Source organism: Carcharodon carcharias, chromosome 18 (assembly GCF_017639515.1).
Source record: "Carcharodon carcharias isolate sCarCar2 chromosome 18, sCarCar2.pri, whole genome shotgun sequence".
NCBI classification, from domain to species: domain Eukaryota; kingdom Metazoa; phylum Chordata; class Chondrichthyes; order Lamniformes; family Lamnidae; genus Carcharodon; species Carcharodon carcharias.
The window spans coordinates 93,054,781-93,079,089 of NC_054484.1; the positions used below are offsets into that span (position 1 = coordinate 93,054,781).

At 47.5% G+C, this 24,309-nt stretch overlaps 2 protein-coding genes across 6 annotated transcripts in view; both read left to right on the forward strand.

The window, feature by feature from the left end:
- Positions 1 to 13: 13 nt before the first annotated feature.
- Positions 14 to 16,670, forward strand: gpalpp1 (GPALPP motifs containing 1). Of its 3 annotated transcripts, none has more exons than XM_041212033.1 (8): positions 14 to 374; positions 2,281 to 2,452; positions 5,708 to 5,809; positions 7,050 to 7,137; positions 8,810 to 8,944; positions 9,351 to 9,515; positions 11,946 to 12,044; positions 12,209 to 12,471. In XM_041212033.1, the coding sequence occupies exons 1-8, from the start codon at positions 248 to 250 to the stop codon at positions 12,293 to 12,295; spliced, it is 975 nt and encodes a 324-aa protein (XP_041067967.1). In that variant the 5' UTR covers positions 14 to 247; the 3' UTR covers positions 12,296 to 12,471. The 3 variants fall into 3 exon arrangements, with proteins under 3 accessions (XP_041067967.1, XP_041067966.1, XP_041067965.1); XM_041212032.1 differs by lacking the exon at positions 12,209 to 12,471 and adding an exon at positions 16,259 to 16,670 and having other exon boundaries at positions 15 to 374; positions 2,287 to 2,452; XM_041212031.1 differs by lacking the exon at positions 12,209 to 12,471 and adding an exon at positions 16,259 to 16,670 and having other exon boundaries at positions 18 to 374.
- Positions 16,671 to 21,463: 4,793 nt separating this feature from the next.
- Positions 21,464 to 24,309, forward strand: part of LOC121290517 (general transcription factor IIF subunit 2-like) — a 90,631-nt gene continuing 87,785 nt past the window's right edge. For 2 of the 3 annotated variants that reach the window (XM_041210972.1, XM_041210971.1), the window contains exon 1: positions 21,464 to 21,619. Coding sequence is in view for 2 of the 3 variants with exons in the window: in XM_041210971.1 (XP_041066905.1) it covers positions 21,554 to 21,619 (66 nt within the window). In the remaining variant the exon portion in view is untranslated. Of the gene's footprint in view, positions 21,671 to 24,309 lie in introns of all 3 variants that reach the window. The other variant, XM_041210970.1, reaches the window with a different exon arrangement.

The window sequence follows — 24,309 nt, forward strand, 5'->3', positions numbered from 1 at the left end:
GGAGATTGAGTCAGGAGGACTCCACTTGCAGCTAGCGCAAGCTCATTGTTGTCTGAGTGAAGCGGAATCGAGCTTTCAGCCTTCAGTTGTCACCGATTCGATGCCGTTTTTGAAAGGAAACCTAATAACTAGCGATCTTATTGTTGTTTGTTGAATTGTAAATGTCTCTGGCGGTTGGTCGCGAGGATACTTCAGCAGCGCGCGGCTGAGAAGGGGGCGGGGGGAGTGCTGGAAGCTGCAGTGCGTCATGTCCGAGGAGAAGGCGCCGCTGATCGGGCCCGCGCTGCCCCCCGGATACAGGACTGCGCGAGGACAGCAGCAGCACTCGGAATGCGACCGCCGGCGGCGTTCCAAAGCGGCATTCGACGAGACAGGTGCGTGCACTCGATTTTGGAACGGTTGGGGCCACTGCATTCGAATACCCCCTCCCACGGGTCCTGATCTCTCCCCGCACTTCCCCCTACCCTAGGTCAGGACCTCCTTCCCGGGTCAGGATTCCCCCCCCCACCCAACCTTCCCGGGTCAGGATTCCCCCCCCCCCACCCAACCTTCCCGGGTCAGGATCCCCCCCACCACCTTCCCGGGTCAGGATCCGCCCCCCCCCCCCACCTTCCCGCTTCAGGATCTCTCCCCCCACCCCAACCTTCGCGGGTCAGGACCCCATCCCTCCCACCCCCCTCCCCGGTCAGGACCCCCCCCCCCCCCCTTCCCGGGTCAGGATCACCCCCCCCCCCCACCTTTCCCGGGTCAGGATTCCCCCCCACCCCCCCACCTTCCCAGGTCAGGACCCCATCCCTCCCCCCCTCTTCCCGGGTCAGGACCCCCCCCCCCCCCTCCCAGATCAGGACCCCATTCCTCACCCCCCCCCCCCAATCCCGGGTCAGGATCCCCCCCCCCACCTTCCCGGGTCAGGATCCTCCCCCCCCCACCCCACTTTCCCGGGTTAGGACCCCATCCCTCCCACCCCCCTCCCGGGTCAGGACCCCCCATCCCCTCTCCTCTCCCCCTTCCCGGGTCAGGACCCCCCTCCCCGGGTCAGGATTCCCCCCCCCCCACCCAACCTTCCCGGGTCAGGATTCCCTCCCCCCTTCCCAGGTCAGGATCCCCCTCCCCTCTCCCCCCTTCCCAGGTCAGGACTCCCCTCCCCGGGTCAGGATTCCCCCCCCCCCCACCCAACCTTCTTCTATCTACCCTGTCCAGACCCCTCACTATTTTGAATACCCCCATCAAATCTCCACTCAGCTTTCTTTTCCCCAGGGAATAAAATCCTAACTTCTCCCATCTATATTCATAATGGAAGATCCTCATCCCTGGAATGAAAAGAGATTTGCACCAATTGCATGCTGCACAGAAGATTTCTAATATATTAAAAACTGCATCAACCACATGGAAGATAGAGTACCCTGAGGCCATTTGGCCCTTTGTGTCTGTGCCAAATCTTTGAAAGGTTAGGCCCACTCCCCTGCTCTTTCCCCCATAATCCTGTAAAACTTTCCCGAACAAGTACTTATCTAATTCCCTTCTGAATGTTGTTATTTACTTTGTATCCAGCACCTTTCAGACAGCATCTTCCAGTTCACAACTCATCCATGTTTAAAAAAAAGTTCCTTTGTGTTATCTCTGGTTCTGTTGTATCCTCCAGTTACTGGCCCTCCAGCGAGTGGGAGGGGCTTCTCAGTATCTGTTCAACCCTTAAAGATGAAGAATGGGAATTTAACTCATTGGACCATCCATCCTGTAAAATTATTCCAGGGATTTTGTTTCCACTAATCTCTGGGAGTCCATTTCAGGTGTCAGTCCTCTGTGTAACCCCTGTATTTATTCGAATATTTGGGTATTAGACATCAAGGCCAGGCTGGGCAAAGACAGCAGGCTTCCCTCCCTAGTGAAACATTAAGGAACTCATTAGATTATAATAACAATTTGACAGCCATGTGGGTCATTTTTATTCATGCCAAATTTATATTCCCAGAACTTTTAAAAGCTTATATAATCAAATGGTATTTGGACTTGAGTTCTTCGAATTATTGACATATCCATTACACTGTCGAAGCCTGTTAAGCTCCAGTAACTAGCCTTTGCTAAAGAAAATTTGCCAGTCCATTTTATCTTGTCCTCCCAGTCTTTTCTCCTGTTAGACTGCTGGAAAAGACTTGAGTTGGTGCAAGGATTGGACCTCCAATTTAGGAGCAAGAATGCAGCGATCATTGATGATTATACTTTATTACTATATTTTATCCCAGTACGTGAAGAATTCTTTGTCACAATATTATGTAACAGTTGCAGGACCAGCATTGCCTCCAGGATTTCAGTCGAGCAAGAGCTCTGACAGTTCAGGTGATGAGGATGCCACTATCCGCTGTGCTGAAGAGAGGCGGCAAAGCTCACCACTGGAGTTGAGGAAATCCGCCGACTTAACTATAGAGGAATGTAACGGCAAGTCAAGAGACAGGTAAAGAAGTGCTGATCAATCAAGAGACCTGACCACATTGGGTGTGCATGCTTCATAATAGACTACATTGAGTTTGTGGCAGCGGTGCTGTGCTGGTGTTTATTGTATGGTTATGTTCCTGTATATGGAACGGATTGATTGTGTTGTGACAGTGCTGATTGTCTGGAGGGTTTTTTATTTGTTCATGGATTGTTGACCTCTTTGGTTAGGCAAGCATTTACTGCCCATCCCTTATTGCCATTGACGAGGTGGCGGTGGTAGTAAGCTGCCTTCTTGAACCACTGTGGTCCAAGTGCCAGGATTTTGACCCAGCAACAGTGAAGGACTGGTGATATAGTTCCAAGTCAGGATGGCATGTGGCTTGGAGGGGAACTTGCAGGTGGTGGTGTTCCCATGTATGCGATGCCTTTATCCTTTTACGTGGTAACGGTTGCAGGTTTGGAAGGTACTGTTGAAGTTACTGCAGTGCATTGTGTAGATGATTAAAAACTGCTGCCACAGGATGGTGGTTGCAGACGGAGTGAATGTTTAATGTCCTGGATGGTGTCAAGCTTCTTGAGTGTTGCTGGAGCTGCACTCATCCAGGCAAATGGAGAATATTCCGTCACACTCCTGACTTGTGCCTTGCAGATGGTGGACAGGCTTGGGGAGTCAGGAGGTGAGTTATTCGCTGCAGAATTCCCAGCCTCTTACAACCACAGTATTTATACAGCTGGTCCAGCTCAGTTTCTGATCAATGGTAACCCCAGGATGTTGATAGTGGGGGCTTCAGCAATGCCATTGAATGTCAAGGAGAAATGATTGGTTTCTCTCTTGTTGGAGATGGTCATTGCCTGACAGTTGTGTGTTATGAATGTTACTTGCCACTTATCAGTCCAAAGTTGAATATTGACCAGGTCTTGCTGCACGTGAATCTCGAACTGCTTCATTACCTGAGGAGTTGCAAATGGAACTGAGCATTGTGCAACCACCATCCCCAACTCTAACCTTTTGATGGAGGGAAGGTCATTGATAACGCAGCTGAAGATGGTAGGGCTAGGGCACAACCTTGAGGAACTCCTGCAGCAGGACTGAAATGATTGACCTCCAACAACCACAACTATCTTCCTCTATGCTAGGTGTGAATCCAGCCAGTGGAGAGTTTTCCCCCTGATTCCCAATGACTTAAATTTTGCTAGGGCTCCTTAATGCCACACTTGGTCAAATATTGCCTTTGATGTCAAGGCAGTCATCCTCATCTCACCTCTTGAGTTCAGCTCCTTTGTCCATCTTTGAACCAAAGGCTGTTTTGCGATCAGGAGCAAGTGATCTTGGTGGAATCCACACTGATCTTGGGCGAGCAGGTTATTGCTGTGTTGTCATCAGTTGTCCCTCAATTCGAGGGTAATGTCTACTTAGGTTCATGAGTTTCTGCCATGGATCTTCATGTGACTGAAGAGGCTGATTCTCGACCCACTGATTTTTGAGCACATGGGACAAGATGCCCCACGAGGTAGCGGGATCCAGAGTGCAGGATTTGTTTCCTTTTCTTTACTCCTCTGCCACCGCTCTGCCCCATCATTAAGACATTTGGACTCAAAGCATGATGCAACTTGATGGACAAGTTGTCAGTAGCACAGTCAATCCTACCTTTCATCACTTACTGATAATCAAGAGTAGACTGATGTGGCAGTTATTGGATTTCTGCTGCTTTTTGTGGACAGGACAAAGCTGGGCAATTTTCCACATTGCCCTTGGATGCCAGTGTTGCAGCTGTACTAGAATAGCTTGGCTAGGGGTGCAGCTGGTTCTGGTGCACAAGTCTTAGTACTATTGCTGGAATATTGTCAGGGCCCATTGCCTTTGCAGTATCCAGTGCCTTCAGTCATTTCTTGAAATCACGTGGAGTGAATCGAATTGGCTGAAGACAGGCATCTGTGATGCTGGGGACCTCAGGAGGAGGCCAAGATGGGTCATCCACTCGGCACTTCTGGCTGAAGATTACTGATGTGCTGGGCTCCCCCCATCATTGGTGGTACTGCCACACAACACACTGGAGAGTGTCCTCAGCAAGGAAGAAAGACTTACATTTATATAGCATTTACAAGACTACTGGATGTCTCAAAATGCTTTATGGTTAATGAAGCACCTTTTGTGTAGTCACAGTTGTAATGTAGGAAACATAGTGGCCATATTGTGCATAGCAAGCTCCCACAAACAACAACGTTGATTTTTTTGTGATAATGATTGAGGGATAAATATAATCGGGATAACTCCCCTCATCTTCTTCAAAATACTGCCGTGAGATCCGCTACAATCACCAGACAGGCAGGTGGGACTGAGATTTACCGTCACACCTGAAAGGCAGCACCTCCAACAATGCAGCACTCCCTCTGCAATGCACTCAAATGTCAATGTAGATTTTTGTGCTGAAGTATGGAGTGGGACATGAACCTGCAACCTTGTGATTCAGAGGCAAAACTGCTACTAACTGAACCACGGCTGACACAAGAGACTGCAGTTGTTTAGTCCTACGAATACTACCATGTACAGATGTATCTGTGACAGATAGATTGGTGAAGGCTAAGTCTAGTAGGTTTTTCCCTCTTGTTGGTTCTCACCACCTACCACAGGCCCAGCCTGGTAGATATGTTCCTCAGGACTTGGTCAGCTCGGTCAGTTGTGATAACGAGCCATTCTTGGTGATGGACGTTGAAGACCCCACCCTGATAACATCCTGTGCCCTTGCTACCCTCAGTGCTTCCTCCAAGTGTTGTTCAACATGGAGGAGCACTGATTCATCAGCTGAGGGAGGCAGTAGGTGGTAATCAGGAGGTTTCCTTGCCCATATTTGACCTGATGCCATGGAGTCTGGAGTCAGTTGACGACTCCCAAGGTCACTTTCACCTTATTGTATACCACAGTACTGATGATGCTGGTTATGCGACGATGGTCCTGTGTGTGCGTGGCTGCGTGACGACGGTCCTGCGCGCACGGGGCTGATTGCACGGCAATGGTCCTGTGCGCGTGTGGCTGATTGCGCGGCAATGGTCCTGCGCACGCGCGGCTGGTTGCGCGGCAATGGTCCTGCGCGCGCGCGGCTGATTGTGCGGCAATGGTCCTGTGCGCGTGTGGCTGGTTGCGCGGCAATGGTCCTGTGCGCGTGTGGCTGGTTGCGCGGCAATGGTCCTGTGCGCGTGTGGCTGGTTGCGCGGCAATGGTCCTGTGCGCGTGTGGCTGGTTGCATAGTAATGCTGTCTTCTTTTTCTTAACCAGCAAGCAGCCTGCTGCCCCCCAGGATGATGATGATGAAGATGATGGATTTTTTGGCCCCGCTCTTCCCCCAGGTTTTCCAAAACGGGAGCAATCGCCTGAGCGGTAAATGGGATATCATTAAAGAAGCTACAGTTTTATTGTTGTCCCTCAGATTCAGTTCAAACCACTCAGATGCTGCAATCTTTCTGCCACTAGAGGTCCCCAGCATAACTGTCTTTTATTTCCACCAGCTTCCAGAAGCAACTCACACAGGATGGAGAGTTGAATCTTTTTGGGCTATTTGTGACTCTGGTGCGACAGTATCCAGGCTAGGTTACAAAGCCCTACCATGATTTTAAACGTTGCCCATCCTAACTCAGGATCTGTGACTCCGCGTGAAAGAAAGACAGTCCTGCACTCAAATAACACTTTTCAAGGCTTCGGGACACCTCAAGGTGCTTTACAGTTAATGAAATACTTCTTGAAGTATAATCACTGATGTAATGTAGGAAACCTGGCAGCCAATTTATGCAGAGCAAGCTCCCACTAAAAGCAGTGTGATAATAATCAAATAATCTGATTTAGTGATGTTGGATGAGGGATAAGTATTGACCAGGACACTGGGGATGACACCCCTGTGGTACTCCGAAATATTGCCATGGGATCTGTAACACCCAAGATAGCCTGATGGGCCTTGGTTTATTATATCATAGGAAAGACAGCACCTCTGACAGTACAGTACTCCCTCAGTACTACACTGGAGTGTCAGCCTGGATTTAGTGTTCAGAACTCTGAAGTGGAACTTGAATCCACGGCTTTGTGATTCCGAGGGGAGAGTACTATAAACTGAGTCATAGCTAGCAAGACTGCAGATCTTCCCATTTTCCCTCAGGAATGTTGGGACGTTTCCCAGTGCGTTCCTCCTCACGTATGGTTTGCAGTTCCCCTGGCAGCACAAACTGGATGTTTAGGAAGGAAAATAGACAAGAAAAACTCTTGAGTTTTTGAGGGTAGCATTCACAACACAGTGACAGCCTCATTCTTCAAAAAGATGAGCACAGCATTTGATAGTGAAATGCTGCAACATTTGTGGATGTGCAACCACCCCACCCTGCCCTGCCCCCAGCCTAAAAAAATAATCTTAAAACTTTTTTGTTTTCCTCCTGTTTCCATATGCTGGATTATGTTCCTGGCATGGCAAACCTGGGGATAAAGTTGTTGGGCCAGCAGCTTCACCTGGGGCTGCATTCACATCACTAAATCTGCAGACCTGGTATTCAAAGACTGAAGCCCTTAACTGTGTACTGCCAGAGAGCTCGATCCTGATCTGAAGATTCACTTGTTGCGCTTTTTTTTTCTTTAGGCCTTTTATAGGTCCCGCATTACCACCTGGATTCAGTAGGTCAGAAAAAGAGAGAGAACCAGCTGTACCCTCAAGTTTAAGCACATCGGTAAGTAGGATTTAAGAAACCTTTCCAACTCAGTAGTTTTGATGTTGCTGCTGATTTGATATCATTTGTCACTGACTGAAGTACAGGAATCTCCTTTCTGTCACTTTTGGTACACTTTGCTGTGACTCTGAGCAGTGCAGAACCCAGAGCACTCTTGTTCTTCCTTAAAGCGGCTTTACTATAACCTATTTTCTTCCTAAAATACTTTACAGCAGATTGGTGAAAGCAAGGAGAGATAGGGGGGAGGCAGCAAGGGGAGTTAGTATTCCCTCCGATTCTCTCCCAGCCTGCATTGTGCAGAATGGAGATTGACCTCATATGGAGGGAAGACCTGAGTTTCTCTGGAGCTGAACCCATGCTAGTCATGGAGCAGTGTCAATAGAGGCTTGGGATGGAAGCTGAGATGCAATGAGTATATTGGACCTAATTAGAGAAAGTTGTTAAACCTAACAAAGCAGGATATGATGTAAATTAAGACCTGAGACCTGATTCCTGTATTCTATTTCCTTTTCTATTGAGCCCACCTGGGTATGACTGAGAGAAAACCTTTTGATAATTGCAGGCTGGCTATTTGACCACACGGGGCATCACCACTCTGTTCAATCCTGTGCTCACTCGTTCTCAGTGTAGATGCTTTTTCCAGCAGGGAGCAGATGATGAAGATCAGTCTGTGACTGCTATGAAGTGGCCTCATCATAAGGTCTTGTTGATGCTGAGGTTTGATGGGGACAGGATGGATGTAAATTGTAGTACAGCACCTGCCCTAATGCATAGCAAGGGGTATGAGCAAAATGCCAACGTTGGGCTGTTGTGGCTCATGTTGATTAGGGGTGTAGCTGGCACTGTCATGCCTCATTTTCCTCGGAATGGGTCTCAAAATTTACATAACATCTTAACATGCTTTATGAGATATGCTTTGATCAAGGAAAAGCTGCACGCACCTTAGTTCTTGCATTGTGGGTATATTACGGGATAGATGCGTCTCTGATGGGTAGATTGCTGATGACAAGATTAAGTGATTGTTCTCTCGCCATCTGCCACAGGTCCAGTCTGGCAGCTATGGCCTTCAGGGCTCAGTTAGTATTGGTGCTGTGGTGCCACTCTTAGTGATGGGCATTGAAGTCCCCCACGCAGAGTACATTCTGTGCTCTCACTACCCTTGCTTCTTCCAAGTGGTGTTCAGCATGGAAGAGTACTGATTCATCAGCTGAGGGAGCACAGCCATTGGTAATCAGCAGGAGGTTTCCTTGTCCATGAAACATCGTGGGATCCAGAATCTATGGTTATTTTATGGGTCTAGTAATCTAGAGGCCTTGACTAATAAGCCAGTGATCCGAGTTCAAATCCCACCACAGCAGCTGGGGAATATAAATTCAGTTAATTAAATAAACCTGAAATTTATTCTGTAATGGTGTCCATGAAACCACTGGATTGTCATAAAATCCATCTGGTTCAGTGGTTGCTAGGATATGTCCTACCCACAGGCAGCACAGATCTGCTGTACAGCATATACTTGATGAGCTGAAACATTATCTTGGTTTGACTCTCCATGGGCCTTCAAATCAAAAATCTCCCCCCCACCCACCCACCAATCCCCTGTCATTTCTTGTCAACAGAAGCAATGGATGTAACAACCTAGCTTTGTAAGTTCCGACATGTTTGTGTTTTATAGTACGCAGAAGAAGACAGTGACGAGGAGGCCCTAATCGGCCCAATGCCCTCAGCAGCTGCTGCTGAAAGCAACATGGTGGCAGATATTGAACGCAGAGCGAACAGAATGAAAGAAAAGCTGGCTTCTGGTAATGCGGTAAGAGAACAACTGCTTCCTATAGTTACTGCATGGGCTGTGGATATTTGTTTCCCATAAGCTGTGTCACAGGACATTGCGTGCTGCATATTGACAAATAGCTTCTCTTCTAGCCTCCTCCCTTCTCTGTGATCAATGGAATTCCGCTGTTACAGAACCAGACCTGAGAACCTGTAGAATCATATTTAAAAGTATGATGTGCTTTGATTGGAGAATCTAACACCTATTCTAAAACTCATCTTTCAGCATTCCCTTATCACAGAGAAATTACCTTATTTAATTCTGCCCGGTTCTGGTCTCGGTGCATTGGACGAGGCTTTGCATTTCTGTTTTCGGGCGCGGATCGTTTGTTTCATCCAAGGTCTAAAATTTACCTCCGTGTTTTCCCATTGTCTTTATCTGTCAGGATGATACCCAGAAACAGGCCAGAGAGTCTTGGATGACTGAGCTTCCACCGGTCTTACAAAACATAGGCCTGGGCGCAAGAACATTTAAGAGGCGTGCGAATGGAGAGTCATCTGACCGCTCCATATGGACAGATACTCCAGCTGACAAGGAAAAGAAAGCTCAGGTAGGGCCGCAATTTTCTGATTGTTGACTTGCTCTTGCTAGATTTGAATGGCTCCCAGATAGCATTGGATCCCTGGTTTCACAACACCACAATTGGTCTCAACAGCATTGCAAGGAAAGCATTGCAGGAATTAAGTGTGACACTTAAAGGAAGTGGGTGCAGACATTAAGATTTTTAATATTTTATTGGGACTTGTTTTCAATTTTGCGTCAGCAAGATCCTTCTGGGAGCCGTTTGTCGTAGCTAATTGTATAGAAACCTGGATGGCAGTAACTTGTTCCATTGTGGGGCGATGAGATAGTGTGGGGGTGCTTCAGTCATTGATTCACCTGCCTATTCTGATTGAAATGAAACTTCTTGTCGAAGTGTAAAGCAGAGTATAGCCAAAGTAGCAAATTTCGGGAAACCTAGTGTTCGACAAAGCAGATTCAGTCGTAACTTTCAAAAGAGTGGGGGTTGGTGGGAAATGCATGGCTGTGGGGAAATGAATAGGGCAATGGGATCAATTGGGTGGCTTTACCAAAGAGGTAGAGCCACAGGTAGAGAGTGGCTGAATGGCCTCCTCCTGTGCTGCATCATTCTGTGAAGCGCATGACAGTGAAAACTGTACAGCTTTTTAAAAGTTTTGTTGAACTCGCTGGAGAATAGAATACATGTCCACTACATATATATAGTGATGGTATTACTTTGACAGTACTATACATTGCAGTATGGGAAATCAGCTACATTGTTCCAAAATTGTACATTGATACTCCCCTGTGCAGTCCATACACTGATGCTGATTAAATACAGTCAGGTTGAATGCAGTTTCTTGTGAACAGGGGTGAAGGTGAGGTACAGATGGGGAGCACAGTGACAAGCTTATGAGACAGCCTCTCATTCGCTGTGCAAGGGGATCAGGCCAGGTGAGCCAGGCCTAGCTGCAGACCATAGCAGACACAGCAGCTACAGATACTGGGCTGGGGTTGCATGCAGCACAAGCTGGTCTCAAAAGAGAGGGGAGAGTGCACGCAAAAAGCAGCGCGTGAGGAGAGAGTAGCCGCGAGTGGCAATGCACCAGAAAAGAGTGACCGCAATCAGTGACGTGCGAGACGGGGGGGGGGAGCGACGGCGCACGAGGTGGGGGTGGTGTGCAGTGGCATGAGAGGCCGGGGGGGGGGGTGTGTCAAACGGGGTCACGGGCGAGCGAGTTGGTGGGGCGCGACAAGCGGCGGCACAGCAAGCAAGGCAGGGGCATGCGTATGCACGGGAGGAGGCAGGGCAGCATGTGCAAGGGCAGGGGGCTCGCACACATGAGGGGAGAGCAGGGGCAGCGCGTTGGGGGGGCATGCATGGGAGAGGAGGGCGTTGGAGGGTGCGTGCGCACAAGGGGTGGGCAAGGGCCTGAGCGTGTGTGGAGGAGGCAGGGGACCGTGTGTGAGGGAAATGGATTTATGGCCCTGATCTGGGGTCAGGGTTGAGAGTCTATGTATGAACTAGGTCAGTGTTTCAAGGGAAAATTACCCCATCATTGGGGATGGGACACAGTGACTGCCAATTTTAGAATATTCACCAGCAATAACTGTGTCATTGCTGTGGAGAGTTTCTTCTCTACCCTGCTAGCACTCTCAAATTATACCTCAAAAGCTGGAGACACATTTCTGTATTAGGGAGGGAAAATCTGAACTCCAGGTAGATTAGATTGAATGCAACATTATTTCAAGAGTCGGGAGTGCTCAGAGAATAATGTCACTTACTGTGAAAAGAGGAGAAAGAGAAAAAAAATCAAATCCTTCTGACGGTAGTCTGGTTAAGCAAGGAGAAGCGTGGAGAGATGTCAGACCACTTTTGTTTCCTTTTTTGAAGGTGGCTGGTATTAAATGAGGTCTAATTTCAGATGTTCTGCAGTTTTCTAGTGTGAATATTGTAGTAAGATTGATACAAGAGGATTTTTCAGGGGGCACTTTGTATGTCATTCACTTAGCAGGAGCTTGTGAGCCATCTTGAGTTTAAAGCTGCTGGTGCAGGGTAACTTGCTTTGACTGAAGTGAGTATTTGACAGCACTTTGTTAACCAATGAGTTAGAGGCGGAGTGGGTCTTATAGCAAACAGTCTATCTACTCAGCAGAGCCTACCTAAACACAGGTCCTATAAAGTGCAGCAAACAGAACACATGTCCAAAACTGGAGCAAAGTCTCCTGATAAAAGCAGGATTATTTCTCCAGCAAAATGCAGTGAGTGGAGGATAGTTACTTAACACAGATCAATATATTTACTGACAGACCAGCCATGATTGACAGGGAAATTACCCTACCATCTGCATTCTGGTTGGGATTCATGGTGTCACTATATATAGCCACAGCTTTTGCCCTGAAATTTTTTAAAGTCATTTTCTCTGAGGAGATTCTGCCTGGGTAACTGTTGTCACCTTTATTTGCTTTCCTCCCTCAGGAAACATCAAAAGCCAAAGACTGCCCAGCAAAGGAACCTCATCGGCCCAGTCTCTCTGAAAGAGATAAACGGATGGCCAAAGAGGTGGCATCGTACAATGTAAGCGTTTGTTTTATATCCAAAAATAATGCAATATGTACTTAAACTTTGAAAATTGTAACAGCCTTTTTAAATTGTGCCTCCCATTTTAAAATAATGTAGTCCAAAACAGAACTACTATTTCTAAGGAAACAATGCTAAGTTCAATTTTTTTAACTTCAAAGGCCGTCCATTCTGAAGAGGAAGTGTTTGGAGTGAATTTTGGTTTCAAGAATGTACCCATGACATTGACCTGCACTTTTAACCTTTGAAGGAGGAGAGTAGGCTGATGTGTGACTCTGATGAATGTTCTAAGAATCGTTACATAGTACCACAGAAAAGTTACGGTGCAGAAAGAGGCCATTCAGCCCATCTTGTCTGAAGAGAGAAAATAAACTGCTCCTTTTAATCCCACTTTCCAGTGTCTGGTCCAAAGCCTTGCAGGTTACAGCACTTCAGATGCCAATCCAGGTACCTTTTTAAATGAATTGAGCATTTCAGCCACAACCACCAACTTAGGCAGTGAATCCCAGACACCCACCACCCTCTGGGTGAAAAAATTTTCCTCATCTCCCCTCTAATCCTTCTACCAATCACCTTAAATCTATGCCTGCTGGTAATTGATCCCTCAGCTAGGGGAAACAGGTCTTTCTTGTCTGCTCTATCTAGACCCCTCATAATTTTGTATACCTTAGTTAGGTCACCCCTTAGCCTCCTTTGTTCCAAGGAAAACAACCCTAGCCTACCCAATCTCTCCTCATAGCTACAATTTTCAAGTCCTTGTAACAATTTTATAAATCTCCTCTGCACTCTCTCCAGAGCAAGTATGTCCTTCCTGTAATGTGACCAGAATTGGACACAAAATTCCAACTATGGCCTAACCAGCGTTTTGTACAGTTCAAGCATTACATCCCTGCTTTTGTATTCAATACCTTGCCCAATAAAGGAAAGCATTCCATATGCTTCCTTGACCACCTTGTGCACCTGCCCTGCCACCTTCAAGGACCTGTGGTTTATTGGTTGCTATTGGTACTTGGTGGGGGGAGAGATAAAATAAATGTTTTCAACTTTATTCATGGGAGGCGATGGCGTAATGGTATTGTTGCTGGATTAGTAATCCAGAGACCCAGGGTAATGTTCTGAGGACCCAGGTTTGGATCCCGCCACAGAAGATAGTGGAATTTGAATTCAATAAAAATCTGGAATTAAAAGTCTAATGATGACCATAGAACCATTGTTGATTGTTATAAAAAGAAAAAAACACCCACCTTTTTCACTAATATCCTTTAGGGAAGGGAATCTGGTCTGGCTGCAGACCCACAGGAATGTGCTTGACTCTTAAATACCCTCTGAAATGGTCTAGCAAGCCGCTCAGTTGTAACAAACCGCTACAAAGTCTCAAGAAAGGAATGAGACCGGACGAACCACCTGGCGTCGACCTAGGCACCAGAAACGACAATGGCAAACTCAGCCCTGTCGACCTGCAAAGCCCTCCTTACTAAGATATGGGGCTAGTGCCAAATTTGGGAGAGCTGTCTCACAGTCTGGTTGGGGGACTTCAATGTCCATCACCAAGAGTGGCTTGATAGCACCATTACTGACCGAGCTGGTCGAGTCCTAAATGACATAGCTAGACTGGTTCTGCAGCAGGTGGTGAGGGAACCAACAAGAGGGAAAAACATACTTGACCTCATCCTCATCATATGCACCTGTCCATGACAGTACCGATAGTGACCACCGCACAGTCATTGTGGAGATGAAGTCCCATCTTCACATTGAAGATAACCTCCATCGTGTTGTGTAGCGCTACCACCGCACTAAATGGGATAGATTTAGAACAGATCTAGCAACTTAAGACTGGGCATTCATGAGACGCTGTGGACCATAAGCAGCAGAATCGTACTCGAACACAAGCTGTAACCTCATGGCTCGGCATATCCCCCATTACCATCAAGCCAGGGGATCAACCTTGGTTCAATGAAGAGTATAGAAGGGCATGCCAGGAGCAGCACCAGGCATACCTAAAAATGAGGTGTCAACCTGGTGAAGCTACAACACTGGATTACTTGTGTAATCCACTTGCCAAACAGCATAAGCAGCAAGTGATAGATAGAGCCAAACGATCCTACAACCAACGGATAAGATCTAAGCTCCATAGTCCTGCCACATCCAGTTGCGAATGATGATGGACAATTAAACAACTCACTGAAGGAGGAGACTCCACAAATATCCACATCCTCAATATTGGGGGAGCCCGACACATCAGTGCAAAAGATAAGACTGAACCATTTGCTAAAATCTTCAGCCAGAAGTGCTGAGTGGATGATCCATCTCAGTCTCCTCCGGAGGTCCCCAGCATCACAAATGCCAGTCTTCAGCCAGTTCGATTCACTCCAAGTGATATCAAGAAACAGCTGAAGGCACTGGATAGTGCAAAGACCAAGGGTCCTGACAATATTCAGAAATTGTGCTGTGTTCCAGAACTTGCCATACCGTTAACCAAGCTGTTCCAGTATAGCTAAAACACTGGCATCTACCCGGCTATCTGGAAACAAAAAGCAGGACAAATCCAGCACAGCCATTTACCGCCCCATCAGTCTACTGTCGATAATCAGTAAAGTAATGGAAGGGGTCATCAATGGTGCTGTCAAGCGGCACTTACATAACAATAACCTGCTCACTGATGCCCAGTTTGGGTTCCACCAGGGCCACTTAGCTCCTGACCTCATTACAGCCTTGGTTCAAATATGGACAAAAGAGCTGAACTCCCGAGGTGAGGTGAGAGTGATTGCCCTTGACATCAAAGTCACATTTGACTGAGTGTGGCATCAAGGAGCCCTGGCAAAATTAGAGTCAATGAGAATCATGGGGAAGACTCTCCTAGCACAAACCTAGCACAAAGGAAGATGGTTGTGGTTGTTGGAGGTCAGTCATCACAGCTCCAGGAACTGCAGAAGTTCCTCAGGGTTGTGTCCTCGGCCCAATCATCTTCAGCTGCTTCATCGATGACCTTCCTTCCATCATAAGGTCAGAAGTGGGGATGTCCGCTGCAATGTCCAGCACCATTCACAACTCCTCAGATACTGAAGCAGTCCATTTCCAAATGCAGAAAAGCTAGACGATATCCAGGCTTGGGCTGACAAGTGGCAAGTAACATTTGCGCCACACAAGTGCCAGGCAATGGCCATCTCCAACAAGAAAGAATCTAGCCATTGCCCCTTAACATTCAATGACATTACCATCACTGAATCCTCCACTATCAACATCCTGGGGGTTACCATTGACCAGAAACTGAACTGGACTAGCCATATAAATACTGTGGCTACAAGAGCAGGTCAGAGGCTAGGAATCCTGCGACGAGTAGCTCACCTCCTGACTCTCCAAGGCCTGTCCACTATCTACAAGGCACAAGTCAGGAGTGTGATGGAATACTCCCCATTTGCCTGGATGAGTGCAGCTCCCACAACACTCAGGAAGCTTGACACCATCCAGAACAAAGCAGCCCACTTGACTGGCACCACACCCACTCCCTCCACCACCGACGCACAATAGCAGCAGTGTGTACCATCTACAAGATGCACTGCATGAGTTCAAGGCTCCTTAGACAGTACTTTCCAAACCCAAGTCCACTACCATCTAGAAGGACAAGGGCAGCAGACACAAGGGAACACCACCACCTGGAAGTTCCCCTTCAAGTCACTCACCATCCTGACTTGGAAATATATTGCAGTTCCTTCACTTTAGCTGGGTCAAAATCCTGGAATTCCCTTCCTAACTGCACTGTGGGTGTACCTACACTACATGGACAGCAGTGGTTCAAGAAGGCAGCTCACCACCACCTTCTCAAGGGCAACTAGGGATGGGCAATAAATGCTGGCTCAGCCAGTGAAGCCCACATCCCGTGAATTAATAAAAAAAAAACTTTCAGCCCTTCCTCCAAGTTGTTGCACCATTCCGAGTATAACCTGAGCCCATGTTCTGGGAGGGTGTTTCCCATCAGATTAGTATTTTCAGTGAGATAAAGCACATTGTAAAGCTAGCGTGAGCAGTCGGCCACCATTGGTGTGAATTCCTAGCCTGTGACTTGGAGCATCATGGTACTAAATGGGTTTGTGCGCTTGAGTCTCTTGGTTTCCTTTGCCAGGGGCCTCAGTGGCTGTAATATCCAGGATGAGAAAAGGGGCTGTGCTTGTGTTAGAAATGGCGACCAATTTTTTTGTTGTTGTTCTTTCAAGGAATCTAGACGATCGGAGTCCCTCCTCGATATGCACAGCAAGAAGTTGAAGAGAAAAGCAGAAGTCGAGAAGGACAGACCCCAGGAGCGACGGGCGTTTGATCGTGAACAGGATCTGCAGGTTCACCGGTTTGATGAAGCCCAGAAGAAAGCCCTGATCAAGAAGTCTAAGGAGCTTAACACCAGATTTTCACATGGAAAAAGCAACATGTTTCTGTAAAAAAAGAAAAAAATTACTGGCAAATTGCAGATTTAGAGCAACTGCAGTCAGTCTATAGTTTAAGTCTGTTGTAATATTTCTGTATTGTAACTATAATGTTTCAAACTGATGTGTCGTATGAATAGCAGATCTCTTGTTATAAAGTATTCTTTGTTTAATTTTGATTAACCTGAATAAAGGTGAAACAGTTTTATTTATGCTTTTTAGTGGGTTCTTGTTTGCCACATTCTCTTTGTTCTGTGGTTAAAACTGGATACAAAGCCCATGTGGGTGGACACAAGGTGGAGCCTGCAGCCACGTACTTTCTCAGCCTAGCCCATCCCAATGATGTGCAGAGTGAGTGCATGTACAGTGATTCTGAGGGGATTTCTCAGAGAAACAGGATGTAGCCCCCCTCAGGCCTGTGCCATTAATCAGTTAGATCTTAGCTGATCTGCACCTCCATTCCATTTACCTGACGACTCCATATCTCCCAATAGCCTTACCTCATAAAAGCCTTTTCTCAATCTTGAAAGCTCCAAGGGTCCAGCATCGTCAGCCTTTTGGGGAAGAATGTCACAAATTTTTCAATATTTGAATACATCTGTGGTGGGCCCTGCTGGGATTAGAACATTTGGAACAGTTTGTCAGTCCAAGTGCATGAGCAGAGTGACTCTGCAAAGTGTTGGTGCAATGGATGAAACCATGTTAATGATGGCCTGTCCACCTGGGTTTCTCTGAAGCCCATGTCTTGGATGAATTTTCCTCCCTTGTCCCCTCAACAACAGCACTAGTGCTAAAGCTGTACTAGAGCTTCTCTCCTGATGAAAGCCAGGACTTCTGGAGCTTGGACTACTGTTTCACAGCCACCTTTGAAGGCTGGCCAGTGAGAAGTACTGACAGCATCATGCAGGAGGAGATGGTGACCCAGGCAGATGTTAGTGCTGCCACCAATAGGAAAACTGAGCAACTAGATTGGATTTTCTGTGTTCTGGCCCCTAATGTTTCCATGGTGGAACTCATGGTATAGTGTATAAACCCACTGCGTGATGTGGAACTTAGTCCTCGGTCTGTGCTGAATTAGCTAATGATTCTACTACAAGTGGCATAGAGAAAGGAAAAATGAATGTTCCCTGCCCTAACCATTATTCATTGACATCCTTTTCCCCCTGTCTCCGCTGTTCAGAGTGCAGGAGTGCTTGTCACGTGATGACAGGAACACACAGCAGTGATGCCCTCCTATGTTGGAATAGCTTTCCAACACAATGTCTAGGCTTATGCAAGAATGCCGTGTCAAAAGGGGGCTGTGACTTTCATCCCTGCAATGGCCAATTGCTTCAGAAGGGAAAAGCAGAATTCTGCAGAAGCTGGAAACCTGAAATAAAAACAGAAAATGCTGGAAATATTCCACATATGTGGAGAGAAAGTTAACTTTTCAGACCTGTGTCACAGACCTGAAACGTTAACCCTCTGCACAGATGCTGCACAGACCTGAAACGTTAACTCCACAGATGCAGCCATAACCTACTGAATATTTCCAGCATTTTTCTGTTTTTGATTCAGCAGGGATCGGACGAGGGAAAATGGAGTAGTGAGGCTTGGTAGTTATGGTATCGGATGAGCGCCCCAGAGTTCATGAGTTTCCGGAGCGATTGGGAATAAGCAACAAACATACCTTGCCAGCGATGCTGACATCCCTTGAAAGAAAAAGAAATTCAAATGCCACCAAGGTAAGTTGTGAAATTGAAATCAAAAGTATCTGGTAGCTTGTGAGCTGGCCAGGCTGGTGGGCTTTACTGGCTAAACCAGCATTTATTGCTCATTCCCCAATTACACTTGAGAAGATGGTGGTGAGCTGTATTCTTGAACTGCTGCAGTCCATGTGGTGTAGGTACACCCACGGTGCTGTTAGGGAGTTCCAGGATTTTGACCCAGTGACAGTGAAGGAACGGTGATATATTTCCAAGTCAGGATGGTGAGTGACTTAGAGAGGAGCTTCCAGGTATTAGTGTTCCCATACGTCTACTGCCCTTGTCCTTCTAGATGGTAGTGGTTGCGGGTTTGGAAGGTGCTGTCTAAGGAGCCTTGGTGAGGTCCTGCAGTGCATCTTGTAGATGGTACACACTGCTACTACTGTGCATTGGTGGTGGAGGGAGTAAATGTTTGTGGATGAGGTGCCAATCAAGTGGACTGCTTTGTCCTGGATGGTGTCAAGCTTCTTGAGAGTTGTTGGAGTTGCATTCATCCAGGCAAGTGGAGAGTATTCTATCACGCTCCTGACATGTGCCTTATAGATGGTCGACAGACTTTGGGGAGCCAGGAGGTGAGTTACTCCTAACAGGATTCCTAGCCTCTGACCTGCTATTGTGGACACAGTATTTATATGATTAGTCCAGTTCAGTTTCTGATCAATGGCAACACCCAGGATGTTGATTGTGGTAGATTCAGCAATGGTAATACCATTGAATGTCAAGGGGTAATTGTTAGATTCTTTCTTGTTGGAGGTGGTCATGGTCTGGCATTTGTGTGGCACGAATGTTACTTGTCAGCCCAAGGCTGGATATTGTTCAGGTCCTGTCGCATTTGGACATGGACTGCTTCAGTACCTGAGGAGTCATAAATGGTGATGAACATTGTGCAATCATCAGCGAACATCCCCACTTCTCATCTTATAATGGAAAGAAGGTCATTGATGAAGCAACTGAAGGTGGTTGGGCCTAGAATACTACCCTGAGGAACTCCTACAGTGATGTCCTGGAATTGCAATGATTAATCCCAACAACCACGACCATCTTCCTTTGTGCTAGATATGACACCAACCAGTGGAGCGTTTTCCCCCTGATTCCCATTGACTCCAGTGTTGCTCGGGTTCCTTGATGTCACACTCAGTCAAATGCTGCCTTGACGTTAAGGGCAGTCACTCTCACCTTGAACCATCATGACATCTTTGTCAATCTCAACTTTGCCCCCACCTATTGCTGGCCTTCTATCCAGCTTCACCTGCTCCACCCACCTTAAATAGTATAAATTTCATCACGTTTCTATCTCTCTGTAGCTCTGAAGGGTCATACAGACTCAAAATGTCAACTATGTTTCTCTCTCCACAGATGCTGTCGGACTTGCTGAGTTTTACCAGCATTTTCTGTTTTTGTTTCAGATTTCCAGCATCTGCAGTATTTTGTTTTTATCACTCTCGCCTCACCTCTGGAGTTTAGCTCTTTTGTCCATGTTTGAACCAAGGGAGATGAAAAGTAATTTTATAAAACAACAACTTGTGTATAGTGTTATGGGCCCAGCTGAGGTTACCCTTGGACAAGCCTGATCCCAGAATGGAACCCAGATGATAGACCCTGACTTTTATTTTTGATTGTTTAGATACATACAGAGTAGCTAATGAGCAGATTCACACAGGTCAGCCGATGAACTTTTAACAAAAGCATAAAACGTTTATTCAACAAGGAAAGATGAATTATATTACTGTACTCCTTCACCCACAACTACACCTTTACAGATATATACAGATTTATAAGGATAACACAAGTTACAAAAGCTATCTTATAGTTTAGTGTTCACAGTAAATACACAGTGCATGTAAACCAATAGGCATCCTGTGGTCAGACGCACCACACTCTGAAACCAAGTGATGGATGCCACCTCAACCAGATGCTATGGATCTCTTCTCAACTCCTCCCCCTCTCCAGATGCTTGTAATACTGTGAGCCAACCAGTCTCACTGCGCTCCGTCTTTCACACGAGGGTTTCCAACCTCCACTCTCCAAGAACTCACTTTGGAATCTTTTCCCAAACCAATGCTTTCTCTCAGACGTCTTCGGCAAGGGTTCACCTCCAGGGTTTTGAACTCTCCTTCCGATGTTCTTCTTCCCTGGGTCACCACATGCATTCAAGCTGTCTTCTCTCTCACTGCCTCAGCCGTCAACAGTACCACTGCTTCACGTGCCCATAGCAAAGAGTTACAGACCTTCAGTTGTCTCTTTAGACTGTCTTGCCTCCTGCAAGCTGTTCTCACTTTAAATCTATCTTCATCTTTTGTCTCTTTAAATCTGAAGCTTGGAGCATTTCTCTCTGCCCCTCACTCTTAACATCACTTAACAGGACCTTTTCGAGATTCCTGTCCTTCCTTTGGATAGAAGGTCTTCTTGGGACTTTCTCCTGTTCCACTCCCCTGGATTCTTGGGGTTTTTCTTTAGCTTGGGACTTGCTATCTGTCTCCTCTGCTCCAGTCTCTCCTGGCAGCTACTTTCAAAACTAACTGAACTCGAACAGCTTCCAAAACTGCTGCTTGTCTTCTTGTGTGTGTGTGCCTGTGGGAGGGACCTGACTCTCTTGCCCACTGTTGCTAGGCAAGAGTACTTTTTTTCTACTCTTGTTTGCTTAGTTTACAGTCGTAAAACTCTCATTAGAAAAGCAGGCACCTTTTTAAAGTGAAAATAAAACTCAATTTGACCTTTCTTAACACACAGATTACAGAAATACAAATGAAACTTCAACTTTAAAGCTAAAACTCATTCCTAACATCCACAAATGCCAATATAACTTACTTAAACTATCTCTATTTCCTAACAATAGAGAACATGTAACAAAGTAAAATGTCCCAAGGTGCTTAACAAGGAATGTAATCGGACAAAAACCTGACACCAGCCAAAGGAGGAGTTACGCTTGGTCAAAGAGCAGGTTTGAAGGAGCATGTTAAAAGAGGGAAAGTTCAGGGACAGAATTCCAGAACTTAAGGTCTTCTGCTTGAGTTTTGCTGGCATCAGAGACTAATATCTGTATTCTGCCAACATTTATATGGGTAGGAGTGGCTAAACCAGGCATGGTAGGTCCAGGCAACTTGAAAGCTGAAAACCAGTTCACTATTATAATAGGTCCTCACAACCAATGGAAATAGTACAAATAAAAAAGAGTTGGTGGATACTGGACTGTGGCTGCCTTCTACTGTCGCAGACTGTCAGTTATTTCGAGAAACCCGTTGTTTTTTTTTAAACAGGGCCGCTCAGTCCCCTGCCGGCCACCGTGGAGTAGAGGCTGCCGGGTAGATGGCGGCGGGCAGCGCGAGCTGCCAGTGACGGAGCGGCCATGAGCGAGAGAGGGGAACTGGATCTGACCGGAGTCAAACTCAACACCGGCGTCTGGCTCGTCAAGGTGCGTTCACCGGGCGGCCCCGAGGTTCTTGTCACCCGCCCCACCTCACAGATCGGAATGGGAGTGCCGGCGGTACCATTGGGCTGTGGGATCATGGAGGGGGTTCGCCTCCCTCCCGCCGCCGATAGGGGGTGGGACTGGGGCTGGGGTTGGGGCAGCGGCAGCCCACAGCCCACAATAGGAGGAGGGGTTGGGGGCCTCTGTGTGTTGGGATGTGGGGCTCCAATGATGGGAGGGGTTGGGTGGCGCGGCCTCCAATAGGGGGAGGGGTGGCGCCTAATAGGAGCCAGGGTTTCCTGGGGGTGGGGGTTTAGGGGGTCCTAATGGGGATGGGTGGTTGGGGGGTAGGGATTGAGGTTGGACTCCCAATAGGGGATAGATGTTTGGTCGCAATAGGGGCAGAATTTGGGGGCCAATGTCCCACAATAGGGGGAGGGGTCGGGGCTGGGATTGAGGGGCTCATGGGAGTAGGGCGATGGGGGCCTCCAATAGGGGGAGATGTTGGGGGCTTTTGGATGTGGGAGTACTGGTTGGCGGGGCGGGGTGCCATATGGTGGTGATAGTATGGGTTGTGGTGTATGGCTCCCAATGGAGGGAGGGGTTGGGGGCTGTTGAGCTGGGGGCCTTTAATAGGGGGAAGGGTTGGGGCCCCAAATGGATGGAAGGTGACGGCCCACAATAGGGGGTAGTTTGGGATACTTGAGGGTTTGGGGGTGGGAGGTAGGTGGGTGCTTAGGGGTAGGAATAGGAGTAGGTGATTGGGGCAGGGGTTGGATGGTGACCCCCTCCCAAAAATAGAGACGGGTTGGATGGTGTCCCCCTCCCAAAATAGAGTCAGGGGTTGGATGGTGCCCCTCCTCCTCCCACTCAATAGGGGCAGGAGTTGGAGTTGGGGTAGGGGTTGGACACCAATGGAGGGAGGGGTTGGGGAACAGATGTAGGGGTTGGGGCATGTCAGGGTGTGGGTAGAGGTTGGGAGGGCACGTGGGCATAGGGTTTAGTGGCACACATGGGTGTGGGTTGGTGGCTGGAGATAGGTGTTGGGAAACCCATGGGAAAGGGATTGGGGGGGCAAAGTGGGGAACGCATGGAGGTAGGGACTGTGGGGACGGCAGAGTGCATGGAGTTAGGGATTTATGGGGATAGGGATTGGAGGGGCCCAGTGGGGTGCGGCCTGTGGGGATAGGGCTTGGGGGGATGCCTGTGAGGGTAGGAGCTGGAGGTGTTGCCCGAAGGGGTAGGGGTTTGGGGGGGAGGGGGTTGCCCATGGGGACAGGGGTTGGGGGGATGGGGTTGCCCATGGGGGCAGGGGTTTGCCCATGGGGGCAGGGGTTGGAGGGGTTTGCCTGTGGGGATAGGGGTTGGGGTTGTTGCCCGTTGGTTCGGGGTCTTGTGGGCTTGGAGACGGGGGGGGTGGGGTTGTGTGGGTGTTGGGGTGTATTTGGGGGGTCCTTGGGGGTTGGAGTGGGTTTGGGGATTGGAGAGGGTTTGGGGGCCCATCAGGGTTGGAGAGGGGTGGCCATTGCACACACGAACATAAGAAATAGGAGCAGAAGTATGCCATTCGCCCTTCAAGCCTGCTCTGTCATTCATTAAGATCATGGCTAATAACCTTGCCTAATAAGAATCTATCTACCTCTGGCTTATAAATATTCAATTACCCCGCCCTCTGAGGCAGAGTTCCAAAGTCACACTACTCTCTGACAGAAAAAAGTTCTCCTTATTTTTCTCCTATAAGGGCAACCCCTAATTTTAAAACAGTGCTCCCTAGTTCTGGACTCACCCAGAAGAGGAAACATCCTTTCCACGTCCACCTTGTCAATACCGTTCAGGATCTTATACACTTCAATCAAGTCACCCCTACTCTTCTAAACTCCAGTGGAAACTAACCCAGCCTGTCCAACCTTTCCTCATAAGACTACCTGCTCATTCCAGGTACCAATCTAGAAAACCTGCTCTGAACTGCCTCCAACATATTTACATCTTTCCTTAAATAAGGGGACCAAAACTGCACACAATATTTGAGATGTGGTTTCACCGATGCCTTGTATAACTGAAGCATAACATCCTTAGTTTTATGTTCAATTCCTCTCGTAATAAAGGATAGCATTCTATTAGCCTCCTTAATTACTTGCTGTACCTGCATACTAACTTTTTGTGACTCATGCACCAGAACACCTAGATTCCTCTGCACCTCAGAATTCGGTAGCTGTTCTCCATTTAAGTAATACTCTGCTTTCTTATTCTTCCTGTCAAAGTGAACAACTTCATATTTTCCCACATTCTACTCCATCTGCCATTTTTTTTGCCCAATCATTCAACCTGTCTATATCTGTCTGCAACCTCCTTATGTCCTCTTCACCACATGTTTTCCTACCTATCTTTGTGTCATCTGCAAGTTTAGCTACCATGCCTTCACTCCCTCATCTAAGTCATTGATATAAATTGTAAAAAATTGAGGCCCCAGCACAGACCCTTGCAGGACTCCACTCATCACATCCTACCAATCAGGAAAAGACCCATTTATGCATACTCTGTTTTCTGCCAACCAGCCAATCATCTATCCATGCTAATACATAACCCTCTGCACCATGAGATTTTATTTTCCGCAATGACCTTTGATGTGGCACCTTATCAAATGCCTTCTGGAAATCCAAGTACAGTGCATCTACAGGCTCCCCTACAAAGGT

Bases quoted from the DNA above. Each gene is read 5' to 3' on its own strand.
- gpalpp1 (XM_041212031.1), top strand. From the start codon at position 248: ATGTCCGAGGAGAAGGCGCCGCTGATCGGGCCCGCGCTGCCCCCCGGA. The intron at 8,945-9,350 runs GTAAGAGAACAA...TTTATCTGTCAG, and splicing joins AGCTGGCTTCTGGTAATGCG to GATGATACCCAGAAACAGGC. The intron at 12,045-16,258 runs GTAAGCGTTTGT...TGTTCTTTCAAG, and splicing joins AAGAGGTGGCATCGTACAAT to GAATCTAGACGATCGGAGTC.